The 12,660-nt window shown below is 41.8% G+C and overlaps 1 protein-coding gene across 2 annotated transcripts; it reads left to right on the top strand.

The window, feature by feature from the left end:
* The first annotated feature begins 1,964 nt into the window (after positions 1-1,964).
* FRG1 (FSHD region gene 1) lies at positions 1,965-11,216 on the top strand. Of its 2 annotated transcripts, none has more exons than XM_074155255.1 (9): positions 1,965-2,097; positions 2,249-2,316; positions 4,084-4,206; positions 5,054-5,111; positions 5,292-5,406; positions 5,787-5,891; positions 6,779-6,870; positions 7,859-7,969; positions 8,863-11,216. In XM_074155255.1, exons 1-9 carry the CDS (start codon positions 2,036-2,038, stop codon positions 8,897-8,899), a joined length of 771 nt encoding a protein of 256 aa, XP_074011356.1. In that variant the 5' UTR covers positions 1,965-2,035; the 3' UTR covers positions 8,900-11,216. The 2 variants fall into 2 exon arrangements, with proteins under 2 accessions (XP_074011356.1, XP_074011357.1); XM_074155256.1 differs by having other exon boundaries at positions 1,974-2,097; positions 4,123-4,206; positions 8,863-11,215.
* Positions 11,217-12,660: the final 1,444 nt, after the last annotated feature.

Here is a 12,660-nt window from a genome sequence, read left to right as displayed (position 1 = left end):
TGCAGAGATCCCGAGAGGTCAGCAGGTTTCTGTACTGCCTGTTTTTTGCAGCTTTTACTGAAAGAACTAATTGCAAGATGCAAGTTCCTGGGACTGGTAGGTCAATAAATCAATAAAGTCACATACTGTCTACTACAGCAACATGCTGCTTAAAGTTACTCACTTCCCAAACACTGACCAAGGAGACGACTGACTGTCACTGGCAAACTGCAACAGACAAAGACACTGGCAGGAGAGTAACATGCCAGAGACACACAAAGAAGTGTTCTGAATTTACACACACCAGCAGCTTGATTCAAGTATTGCTTTTGCTGACAAGCCCATGCCTCCTCCCAACCACCTTCTCCCCAAAGCTCCAAACTGAGGGACTTGCCAAAACCTCCTGAAAGTCCATTACTGTTGCTTTCATTTTACATGGGAGGTGTAACCACTCCAGCTTCACAGATAAAAATACTGGGTTAGTCATGTTAGGCATGTAGATGGACATTGAAAGCTTTTTGGTGAGAAGTGGCAGGGTCCTGGATCCAATCATAGTATCTGTGGAAGAGACCTGCAGTCATCCACAAACTCCAGGGTCGTTCACTGGGACATTACACACGCAGAGTTTTATCACCCAGGCATGATTTCAGTGATTTTAAAGTCCTTGACATAACCACATATAAGACACTCCTTTCTTACTTGTAGAAGATACCTTTGAGATGCTGAAAGCTTGCAAGCACAGATGGATAATGAAATCAGGAAAAGGAAGCAATCCAATGTCTGTATGTATACATGTAAGACAAGATTTGATAGGGATGGCATCTTTCATCTGAACAGCTAATATAATCAGCAGACAATCAGCTTTTGAGCACACAACCCCTTCCATTACTGTAAAGTAGAAAAAAAACCAGATGAGTGGATGGGTCTAGAGCACAAGTCTTATGTGGAGAGGCTGAGGGAGCTGGGGTTGTTCAGCCTGGAGAAAAGGAGGCTGAGGGGAGACCTTCTCGCTCTCTACAACTCCCTGAAAGGAGGGTGTAGCCAGGTGGGGATCTGCCTCTTCTCCCAAGGAACAGGCAATAGGACAAGAGGAAATGGCCTCAGGTTGTGCCAGGGGAGGTTTAAATTGGATATTGGGAAAAATTTCTTCACAGAAAGGGTTATCAACCACTGAATAGGCTGCCCAGGGAAGTGGTGGAATTACCATCCCTGGATATATTTAAAAGACGGGTAGACATGGTGCTGAGGGACATGGTTCAGCAGTGGTTTTGGCAGTGTTAGGTTAATGGTCGGACTTGATGATCTTAAAGGTCCTTTCCAACCCAGACGATAGTATGATGCAAAGACTAAACACCAATTACAAATTACTGCTCTAACTGGGAGTCTAATGTGCTAACAAAACCCTTCCCCTGAGATGGAGGAGCGGTACCTGCTGAGAAGGCGGTATGTTAACTGTGCGAGAGAAAGGTGGTTATAGCCGAGGTACATTTTACCCTGTGGAACACCAAGTGGAGGTCAGGATGGGAAAAACTGTGAAAAACCTTATTTCACCCCTAGTTTGGTGCACTGGCTTGACTCACCAGCTTCATTTCCCCAGCTTGCCTTCACGGGCCTCCCTCGAAGCTGTTGTTCCTGCCTCTGCCGGGCCTGCTGCCCGTGGCGGAGAGCACAGCTCTGCTCTGTGTCCATTAGATATACTTATAAATAACACACATGAGCAAGTTACTACCACACGCTGAGGAGGGAGCCGCCGGCTCTTTGTTCCTTGGCCCTGGAGGTTTGCAAAGCGCTAGAGCAACGGGCTGAGCCAAGCCAGCCTTACAAGAGGAAGGCGCAGTGGCCTTAAGAGCAGGGAATTACGCTCTTAAACGTAATTTTAAACTCGTATTGCTGCATTTTTTTCCCTCAAATCCTACGCGCAGCCCCCGCGAGGCGCGATGACGAAAGGCGGGGCGGGAGCGGCGCATGCGCCCAGCGAAGGGCGCAGGGAGGGCGGGGAGCGGGGGAAGATTGTCCCTTCGCGGCTGCCGTCCTTCCGCGCTCGCCGCAGCCCGACATGGCGGAGTATTCCTGTGTGAAATCCACCAAGCTCGTCCTCAAAGGGGCTAAAGAGAAAAGGTGAGGAGCGGGGTGCCCGGTCTGAGGCACCGGGGCGGGCTCCGGCGGCCCGGGGCTGAGGGGCGAGGCCGTGGCCGTGTGGGAGGGCTCGCTCGCTGTGGAGGGGCTGGGCCTGAGGTACGTCCTTATTTCTTTGCATCTCCCTTCGCAGCAAGAAAAAACACAAGGAGAAGAAAAGGAAGAGGGAAGAGGATGCGGCAGAGCAGCTTGATATTGTTGGTGAGGAGAGTGTGGAAACTCTAGGGGATGGCAGAAGCTGAAGAGATTGCTGTAGGACTTTGTAAGCGAAATGTGGCCCCCGTACGGGTTTATAGTGATTTCTCACAGCATGTTATTTGTATGTTGGGATCCTATATGGAGCTTCTGACACCAGTGGGGTGGATCTTCCTCTTCTCTTTTTAGCTAAAGTACATTCTTATATAACCTCAAGGTACTTATCAGCTTGGATCTCTTTTTTTTTCTTTTTTTTTTTCCTCTAGTGCTGTTTTCTTAAGGAGGAGAGACTTATAACTGTCGTGCTGTTATTTAATGAGTGCATTTCTATGTAAATAACTTATATCTTCTGTTACTATCACTTTGAAAGTTAGTGGTTGGATCACCTGTGCTTTCTGTATTTACTCTGCCACCAGTTACTTTCTGACTGAGTTCTTTAGTTCACTCAAACCTTTGTGCCTTTCAAAAGTAAAAGAATCTTGGTTAGTTTGTTTATTTGTTTTTAATTTGACATACTTGCTTGACTTCTATGATCTGTTCGCATTATAAATTTGCCGCTGTTAATTAAAACTAAGGACCAGTTAACCAGTAACAACTAGAACTTTACTTTTTCCTTTTTCATAAAATAGAAGGATCAAAGTATATACGGTCATAAGCGGTAACTTGACAGACCGTTGCCTTTTAGTGCTGTCGTGTCATTGATCACAGTTCACTTCACAAACAAAAGCAGCTAAAAAAGAACCACAAAGTCATGAGAGACTCAGGTGTACACTGCAGCACAGTGAATGTTACCAGATAAATTTTCTATTATGTGTATATAGGCATAAGCTAAAGCAGGGCAAGGGGAAGTCATCCCGGTTCCTGTGTTAAAACAAATTATGATATATGAGAAAATGGGCTGTTGTGTCTTATGCTAGAGGAATGTTACAAATGGTTTACGTTCTTTAGCCAGATTTCAGAAAAGTGGGAGACATTTGGAAAAGTCATACGTTGATCTGCGAGTCTTGACTGTATAGGACAAGACAGTTAGCTCTGCATATTGTATAAATATAGGGGAAGATTATTTCTGCTCAAGGCAGATTGACTTGCCAAATTTACCGTGTGGAAAAAACCCCATCATATTCAGGTTAATTAAAAATAGTTATTATCTTAATCAGGTAGACAATATTTGTAAGGCAACGTGCCAGATGAAAATTTTACTGTTTAAAAAATATAAACATCATAATTCTAATTCATGTGTGTGGGTAGGGCTACCTTTAACTTTGGTAGAGTTCTGTGGGACTCAAACATTCAAACACAGATTGGCTCAAACAACTGAAGCCTAAGTGTTACAGCTCACATGAAGCAATTTAACAGCAAGGTGAGATAGTTTCTCTGTTTCTGTTGTGTCGGAGAATCTAGTAATTGGATCTGACCCCAAAACTGCAGGAGGCTGGTCCAGAGGGGAAAAAAAAAACACCTTCCTTGCAAGGTGTATCTTTGCTGGATCAGCTGAACGCGTCAACTTGCTCTATGGACCAATGCAAAGAAGGGATGAAGCGCAGGAGCCTGTGACTAGAGATGACAGGGTGGGTAGAACAGCAAGACTTTCTGATTCCGCAGCAACACCATTAATTTGGCTCTGCACTATAAAATAATGCACAAAGATCTTGAGATGGCAATTGTATCTTTAGAATTTCAGATCTCAAGAGAAGACACAGAAATACCATCTTTTGAACTACTGTAATCAGAAGTTGTAATTGCTCTATTAACTGTCATGGGTTTGCATTTTAGGAAACTGGTGGGCTGTCAGTAATTTTGGTGAAATTACAGGAACTATCGCTATAGAAATGGATAAAGGAGCTTACATCCATGCCCTCGACAATGGCTTGTTTACGCTTGGAGCACCACATAAAGGTTTGTTTCAGGAAATTTGGAAATAAGCAGTTTCAGTAATGAAAGGCATAAAAGTGGCATCACTTAAAGGCAAGCAGTTTCACAGCTAACAGGAGTTTATTACAAATAATGCAATAATCCCAGCCATAGCATGCAGATGACTTAACACCTAATGACTACCAATCAGTTTCACTTATCTAGTTTCTTGTTGTTTTATGCATACAATAAATTGAACTGCATTGGAGATGATCACCTGTTAAAGGCCATACCACTTACTGGATAAAAAAGCAGTATAACTTTTATTAAATCCTATAAAACCTTTATGGTGTCAGTGGAAGAGTGAAACTGAAGGCAGTTTCAAGGGTTATTGCTGCATCCCCATCTTAATACGCATGTTTTGTCGCTGCACAAGTGAGCTACTAACGTGGTGGCAAAATTAGCAATATTATGCAATGTTATCTCATTTTGGGTTTCAGAGGTGGAGAAGCTGGTAACTTTCAGGATACTGAGTTGTGTTACCCTAGCTGAACAGTAACACATTTTCTTATGGAAAAAATAACATTACAAGGAGAGTAAGGTTTTCAAAGCCACCGGGAGAATTACAAAATGTTCTCAGCTGTAAATTTCTTCACACAAGGATTGTTTTTATTTTGTGTCTGATTTTATGAACATAAATAAGCACCTGCGTTGCTTTTTTAAAAGTCAATATGCAAAAAAGGGATTTTTAAAGAAAAAGTATTGCAGATTTCCATAGTATTTGGCAATGCCCAGTGCTTAATTCTTTTTGAAACTGCAAAATGAACAGGCTAGAATAGAATATTGTATGTTCCATACTTCATGCCTAACTAGTGGGTAATTCATTCCTCAGATGATGAAGGCCCAAGTCCTCCTGAACAGTTCACAGCGGTGAAGTTGTCTGATACAAGGTAATTACTTTAACAACCTTACAAGTTTTGATACTTGTTATCTTTGTTTCTGGTGTGAATACCTCTGTTAATATTCTTTTGAAATACATTGTCTACTAATAAGGTGTTTGTTTTTAATTCAAGCAATTCACAATATCCCACACCTCACATTCTGTACTGTTTTCCTGCCTTTTCTTTGAGGATCGCTCTGAAGTCTGGTTATGGCAAATACCTTGGTATAAATTCGGATGGACTTGTTGTTGGACGTTCGGATGCAATAGGCTCAAGAGAGCAATGGGAACCTGTCTTCCAAGATGTAAGTTGTTTGGAACATCACTTAATGTTCCTCGCATTTGACTGCATTTTGACTTAATCTATATAGATGGTTTTTGTCTGTCGAGTAAAAGCCTTTTGCAGTCTCTTCCATATTGTAACTTTTAATTTCCTGTTTTCCCAACTGCCATGCATTTAGAGTAATTGGAAGTTCTTAAAATACTTCCAAGTTACTGTGTTTTGGCAGCTATAAGCATCTTAAGAGTGAAGGAGCCATCAAGTCTGCTGGCTAGCTATTGAAGTGTCCATATATATATAAAAAGACCCACCAGTTTTTTAGTGTATTGTAGAGAATAAAATGTTATGAATCAAGGATTATGTACAAAATCTTTGTACTAGCAATATATGATATTATTTCTGCAGAAGAAAATGGCATTACTAGCAGCAAACAGCCGTTTCATTAGATGTAATGAAGAGGGAGACATAGAAGCCAAAAGCAAAACTGCAGGGGAAGAAGAAATGATAAAGGTAACCTTTGACTTCTACAACTGATACAGGATTGGCATGGATATTCAATCAACCAGGTGTCTTTGTGCTATAACTTACAATAGCTTCTATAAGCTGTCAAGTGATTTGGCCACAAGGAAGGCAAATGAGAGAGTTGGGGTGGTTCAGCCTGGAGAAGAGAAGGCTCTGGGAAGAGCTTGGAGCACCTTCCAGTCCCTAAAGAGCGCTACAGGAGAGATGGGGAGGGACTCTTGATCAGGGAGTGGAGCCGTAGGATGAGGGGTAACGGTTTGAAACTGAAAGCAGGGAGATTTAGATGAGATGCTGGGAAGAAATTCTTTACTCTGAGGGTGGTGAGACACTGGAACAGGTTGCCCAGAGAAGCTGTGGCTGCCCCATCCCTGGAAGTGTTCAAGGCCAGGCTGGATGGGGCTTTGAGATCTGGTTAGTGAAGCAGGGACAGAGAAGGTTTACCAGAATGATGCAGAAGGGGAGATCTTTTAAGTAAGAGAACGTAAAAAGACTTCATCTGGATGTGGAAAATAATGAGTGCCTCCAAAGAGAGAAAGGTGTCCACTAGTCAGAGCAATAATATTTTTTTAAGTCAGCCTCTGAAAAAGGCATTTTACCCCTGCTAAAACTAAGAACTGAATGGTGGTGCTTTGAGATGAAGGCGATTGTGTCTTACAGTCATGTCAAAGATTACGCTTCGTATTTCCCATACTTCAGACAGCTCTTGCTTTTATTGCAATTGCCTCCATATGCAAATCAACCAATTTGAAAACTCTGAATTAAAAAGTCCCTGTGACTCTCGTTATGAAGGATATATTGTCATTTTCAATCTGTAATTTCTAGTTTGAAAGAAAGTAGGTGTCTTCTGTTTGTTTTAGTTTTTTTCCTCTAACTAGATTCGTACTTGTGCTGAAAGAGAACCTAAGAAGAAAGATGATGTTCCACAAGAAGACAAAGGAAACGTTAAACAGTGTGAAATCAATTATGTGTACGTAGTTTAGAGCTGTTAACAGGCTCAAGTATCTTTTTTCCGCTTCTCTTTGGGGCTGCCTTTGGTGGAAGGGCAAACACTCCCACCCGGCCTTTCACTCCCTTTCCCCTCAGCAGGACAAAGGGAGAAAACGGGATGAGAAAGCTTATGGGTGGAGATAAAGACAGGGATATTGCATACCAGTAACTGTCACAGGCAAAACAGACTCAACTTGTGAAAACCTAATTAAGTTTATTGCCTGTTAATTTGGTTAGTGAGAAACACACTACCTTTCCTTCCTCCATCTCTCGAGCTCAGCTTCACTCCAGATTCCTGCTGCCACAAGCAGGAGGGGGTTATGGGTCAACATATAGTGGTTTCTCCTTGCCCCTCTTTTCTTCTTCCACTTTTCCCCTGCTCTGGCATGGTCCCCTCCACAGCAGGAAATATCTTCTCCAGCACCTGAAGCACCTCCTCCCTCTCCTTCTCTGTCCTTGATGTTCACACTGCTGTTTTGCGCTTGTTTTTTCCTTCTGCCTGTGTGGCATTTTACCCTTTCTTACGTGTTTTCACAGAGGTGCCACCAACTTTGTTGATGGCCTCGGCTGTGTCCTGCGGTGGGTCTGCTGTGGAGCCAGCTCTGCCCACCACAGGGCAACCCCTAGGCTCTTCTCACAGAGCCCACCCCTCTGCCTTGCACCTACACCCAGTACACCTTCGCTCCCTGACTTGTCATGCTCGTAGGCCTCATTAGAACTTGTCACCACATCGTGCTAATCACGTAGGGCTCATTACCACTTAGGCTGCCAAAAAAAACCCTGAATCGTTTTCACCTACAGAAGTTTTAGTGCAATATTGGATACTGTGATGGTTTGCTGGATTCTATTAGGCCAGTTGTACACTGCATCATAGAAGTTAAGATTTTTATCACAGCTGCTGTTTTATTGAAACACAAAATCTGAAAGCAGTTCCACTTTATAACTTTATTTTTTCCCCCCCCTTACAGAAAGAAATTCCAAAGTTTTCAAGACAAAAAGCTTAAAATAAGCAAAGAGGATACAAAAGCCCTCAGAAAAGCCAGGAAAGAAGGCACTTTTCATGAAATGCTTCTCGACAGGTACTTCAAAGTACAAGAAATAATGTACTGCTTTAAAAACTACTAGGAGATGAAGCTACAGTGAACCTGGGGTACAAAAGAAAGCCAGATTTTTGGGGGCAGAGAGGGTGTTGAGCATTTCCTCTCTGGTCAGTGTTCTGCCTGAGTTCTGGGATTGGCTTTTTTTGTTTGTTCTGAATTTTCAGTTCTTTAGCTGAAGTTTGCAGGTTTGGATTTCCTCAGAAATGAATCCTTTTGGAAATCTTTATCTAGGTTGTTCAGTGTGTCTAGTACAGAGGAGTTTGAGGGATGAATCTTTTTAATCACAAAAATTAAGCTAATTTTTAACTTTCTATACCTACAGAACCGGAACATTTTGGAGAGGAGGAAAAGCTGCATTTTAAAGACCATTTACTAAGAACAGTCTTCATGTTATCTAGTGGAAATAAACTATTTTTTTTTCCCCTCAGCTGAGACTATAGAAACTGTCTCAAGTTTTTAATACATTTTGTATCAGTACACGGTATTAATATTTGCAGTAATTCAGCGGGTGGAATGCAGGAGACTATTCCTGATAATCACAGGTGATGTGAGAGAGCTTCTGGCCCATCACAGGTTGAGTGTCGGTTTCAAACCACACTGAATCCAAATTCCATTCCTTGGAGTGGGCAAAACACAATTCATAATGATTTGAAGGGAAGGACAAGGTTAACTTTAGACACTGCGGTTCTAGCTCCCTAAGAAAACAAAGGTAATTAACAAATCCAAAGTGGTGTTAGGCTTTTATATGTGCTGTGAAGTTTAAGAAGAAATGCTTTCAATGCTTCCTTAACGCATTGAGGCAGATAAAACGCCCAGGTGTAATAGTGTTCGGTCTTTAATCTAAACCTTGTTTTGTTACTCTTTCCACATAGGAGAGCAAAAGTGAAAGCGGACAGATACTGCAAGTGACAGCCAGCTGGTGCACTTCCTCCTGCGGCTTTGATGATAGGGGCACGTTGAAAACAAGAGTAAAATGTTTTATAATTATTTTTTATTGAAGGCATTTTGCGGATGTTTTTTATTATGTTATTTTTAAAGGATGGCCTGAGAGCTATAATTAAGCATCAAAATAATGTCACCTTTCAGTCATGAATACTATTAAGTTTACTCTAATACTACATGCCAGTGAGATAATTATTTAATGGAAGAGAAATAGACCCACTGAATCTTCCAAGGCTGATGAAGGGAACCTGAATTTAGGGACAGAGCAGAAGACAGCAAGGGCGGAACAGAACAACTATGAAATTCAGAAGTAAAATATGGTTGGCATGTTGAACCATTAAGAAAGATGTAACTGTACTGAGCGAGAAGAAATAATTGAAAATACATGTCTTGGAACACATCCCACCAGATCCTGAGTAGGACATCTGTGGAGCCGTTCCATGCTGCGTCAGGTGAGGACTGGGCCAGACTATTCAGGCTTCATAAAACAACGTTCAAAACAGCCCCGCTGTTCAAGCCGATCAGTGGCATAATCCATACACTGGAAAAAAGGTGTTGACAAGTCACAAGAACCCTATTACAAATGAAAGTGCTTGGTAAGAAAAGGGGATGGTTGTTTTGTGTTAACAGGCCGCTTATTTAACAAGAGGGAAAAATTGATTTTGCAAACTTGCTGGTTTCTCTGCAGCATGGACTTTTAATTTGTTTAATAAAACAGCAGGGACTTTTTTTAAGGTCATAGTAAAATATACATTCCTAGTATCTCATAGAAAATATGATTACCCTTGTCGTCTGTGATTACCAAGAAGCTTTTCAGTAACGGCATCTCCACAGGAACTACCTCAGTGGGAACAATGTCTTACTTTCTCCCCAGCTTCTGTCATCTGCGTCGTAGGGATTAGTAGGTAAGAATGTTGGGGCTTTTTCTGGAAGTAATTTGAATTGTCTCTGTGGAGCTTCTCCGTTTGAACTGCACACGTAGTACAAAACGGGAAGCTCCAGCAAGATCATGATGTCTCTAAAAAGGGCACAAGAACAGACCAATCAAGTCTAATCCGTAACGGCAATTTATATTGGTCTAATTTCATAGGCAGTTGGTCTCAAGGAAGAAGCACGATGACTTTTAAGTACACCATAATTGTTGAAACCCGCTATTGACTTTTCAGCATGAAAATAAATTATAGCTGGTTCAGGAAGGCTCGCTGAGGTTAGCAATAAAAGCCATTATTTTTCAAAGAATTCAGAGAAATATGGATGTGGCCCATACAGATCTTAGGGAACCAAAAGAAGAAAATCTCCAGGGGCTGAGCACATTCATGATGTAACAGAGGGATTTTTTAGAAACTCATTTCTTTCTAGAAAAGCAAGCCAAACCTTTCTCTGATGGCATTTTTAACCTTCCCATAGCCAGCTCTCTCCAGCTGTGTGCAGAGAGGTTTTACCCCAGGGCTTTTCCCTCCAAGGCAGTAGAATTTATTTGTTTTAGACCTGTTAAACCTACTGTTCGCTTAATACCTATTTTACAGGAATAGGCACGTTCACTAGTTAATTGTACGAGTATCTGTTTTGGAATGAGTACTACTTCTTGCCATTTTTAGCTTTTTCTGTTGAGATATTAAATGAGAACTCAATAGCCCCCTCTGGGGAGCTGGTTTGTGCAACTATTTTGGGACAGTTGTGCTTGTAACTTTCTTATATGGACAAATCCTTGGAGACCTTCCTATCATTCCAGCTGCTCCATAAGGTTTTGTATTTTAAGTTCTAACAGAATGCTGAGAAATTAAATAAAAGCAAGGTCTACACTGAGTGAAAAAAAAAATTAGCAAAATGAAATTATCAAATGAGAATTTCCCCCTCAGTTTTCAGAGGTACAAAACACCCCTCCTTAGCTGGGGGTGGTTTTTTTGAACTTAAATGATTTTACTAATGAATTGTCTTTTCCCCTGTATCTGTCACTTACCCAATTATTGTATTTCAGGAAATACCATTACATTTTGGTTAACAGTATCAGATGGTCACGTAAACTGATCAAATGTGTGACCTTTTGACCATTATGAAGTTCAGTAGCTTCATTTTAAAGTTTACACAGATTTTATTTCTGGCTGTAGTACAAAACTTTTGAGTTTACTCTTGGAGCTTACCACATAGCAGAAATGACTGAAAGTTATCTTTATTTTCTATCAGTTTCTGTTAATTACCCATTCTTTCAAAGCAAGTGATTGCTGGGGATATGAACGTGTTTCCAGTGAGACTCTGCATTAAAATACTTGCAAAATGAAACTGTAAAAATGTAATTCATTTTTTTTTCCCCAGAGCTCCTCACTTTCATCTAGGGCTCATTAAGCAGTTCTGGCTGTAGATGCCCGGTGACTCAACAGAAATATAAGTAACCTGACGTACAGCCGTTGGGACAGCGTGGACCTGGAAGTGGCCGCCTGCCAAAACTACTCCCAGAACCACTGGGAAAGAGGTGGCACCACGAGGAGCAGGCTCTGGGAGGGAGTGGTTTTCCTACTGGAAGTGTTCATGGAGTCACCTTGGTGATAACTGTGTCCTGGTGGTAGGATTAGCACAACAAGCTTTAATTTAACTGAAACGGGGAGAAAAGGGGAAGTAATTTGTGCAGCCTCTACTTCTAGAGGAAAGAACAGATCTGGGGAGTGGTGATAGATGGGTATGAGAAAGCAGAAGAGTGGACATGAAGTACTAAGTGACACCAGCTGTCAGGTGGGACAGTTAATGAGTAAACAGCACATCTTAAGTTTTTTTAATTCTGACTCAACATTTTTGAAAGATTCTTGAAAACTGACAGAAGAAACCTAGACAACAAAATGAAGGACTTAAAGTCGCGGTGTAGACCCTGGACACAAAGCATCCTGATAGGAACCCAGCAGAATGGCCATAGTCACAGACACACAGGTACGGGAGGATGTCAGCTATTCCTTACACTGAGAAAGAAACAGACCAGAAGCACAAGAGAGGCTTCAAAAAAGTAAGTTGTGAATGTTGTGTAATGTGACGATGGCATAATTTTGTCTTCAGAGCATTCAGAAAGACTTTCTCATTTTCCAAAGCTGTCATTTATTTTATACTGTTAAAAACATCCTAAAGATAGTAAAGCATCTAGAGAAAGATAGCAAAGCACCTAAAAGCTGTCTGCTCCAGAAATAAAAGTGGAGCAAAAGGGGCTGCGGATGTTTAGAAAGTAGCAGGACCAAGTTAATCTGTCTGGTTTTTACTGTAGACCGTAATATTATATACAGATATCTGCAAGTAAATACAGAATTATTGCCTTACAGGTATTTGTTTTCAACCAAAAAAAATAATAATAATTGCCTGGGGCCTGTAGAAACTGCCTGATTTCATAGAACAGTTTGGGTTGGAAGGGACCTTTAAAGGTCATCTAGTTCAATCCTGTGCAATCAGCAGGGACATCTTCAACTAAACCAGCTTGCTCAGAGCCCCGTCCAACCTGACCTTGAATGTTTCCAGGGGTGGGGCATCCACCACTACTTCCCATTTGTGAAGGACGCTCCCATGAAAATCTTGAGGCTTCTCCTGTTCCGCTGTAATTTTCCTCACTTCCCAAATCCCCCCCCCCCCCCCTCTTCGTTCTATGTCTTCTTCTACCGCTGTTTAATGCTTTTCTGCTTTGGTCGCTGAAGCTCTGTGAGATTCCAGGGAGCCCCTTCCTTCCTAGGCGTCGCTGGGGGTCCCCCCCTCCTTTG

Source organism: Numenius arquata, chromosome 10 (assembly GCF_964106895.1).
Source record: "Numenius arquata chromosome 10, bNumArq3.hap1.1, whole genome shotgun sequence".
Taxonomy (NCBI): Eukaryota; Metazoa; Chordata; class Aves; order Charadriiformes; family Scolopacidae; genus Numenius; species Numenius arquata.
This window is presented reverse-complemented; position numbering and strand designations above follow the sequence as displayed.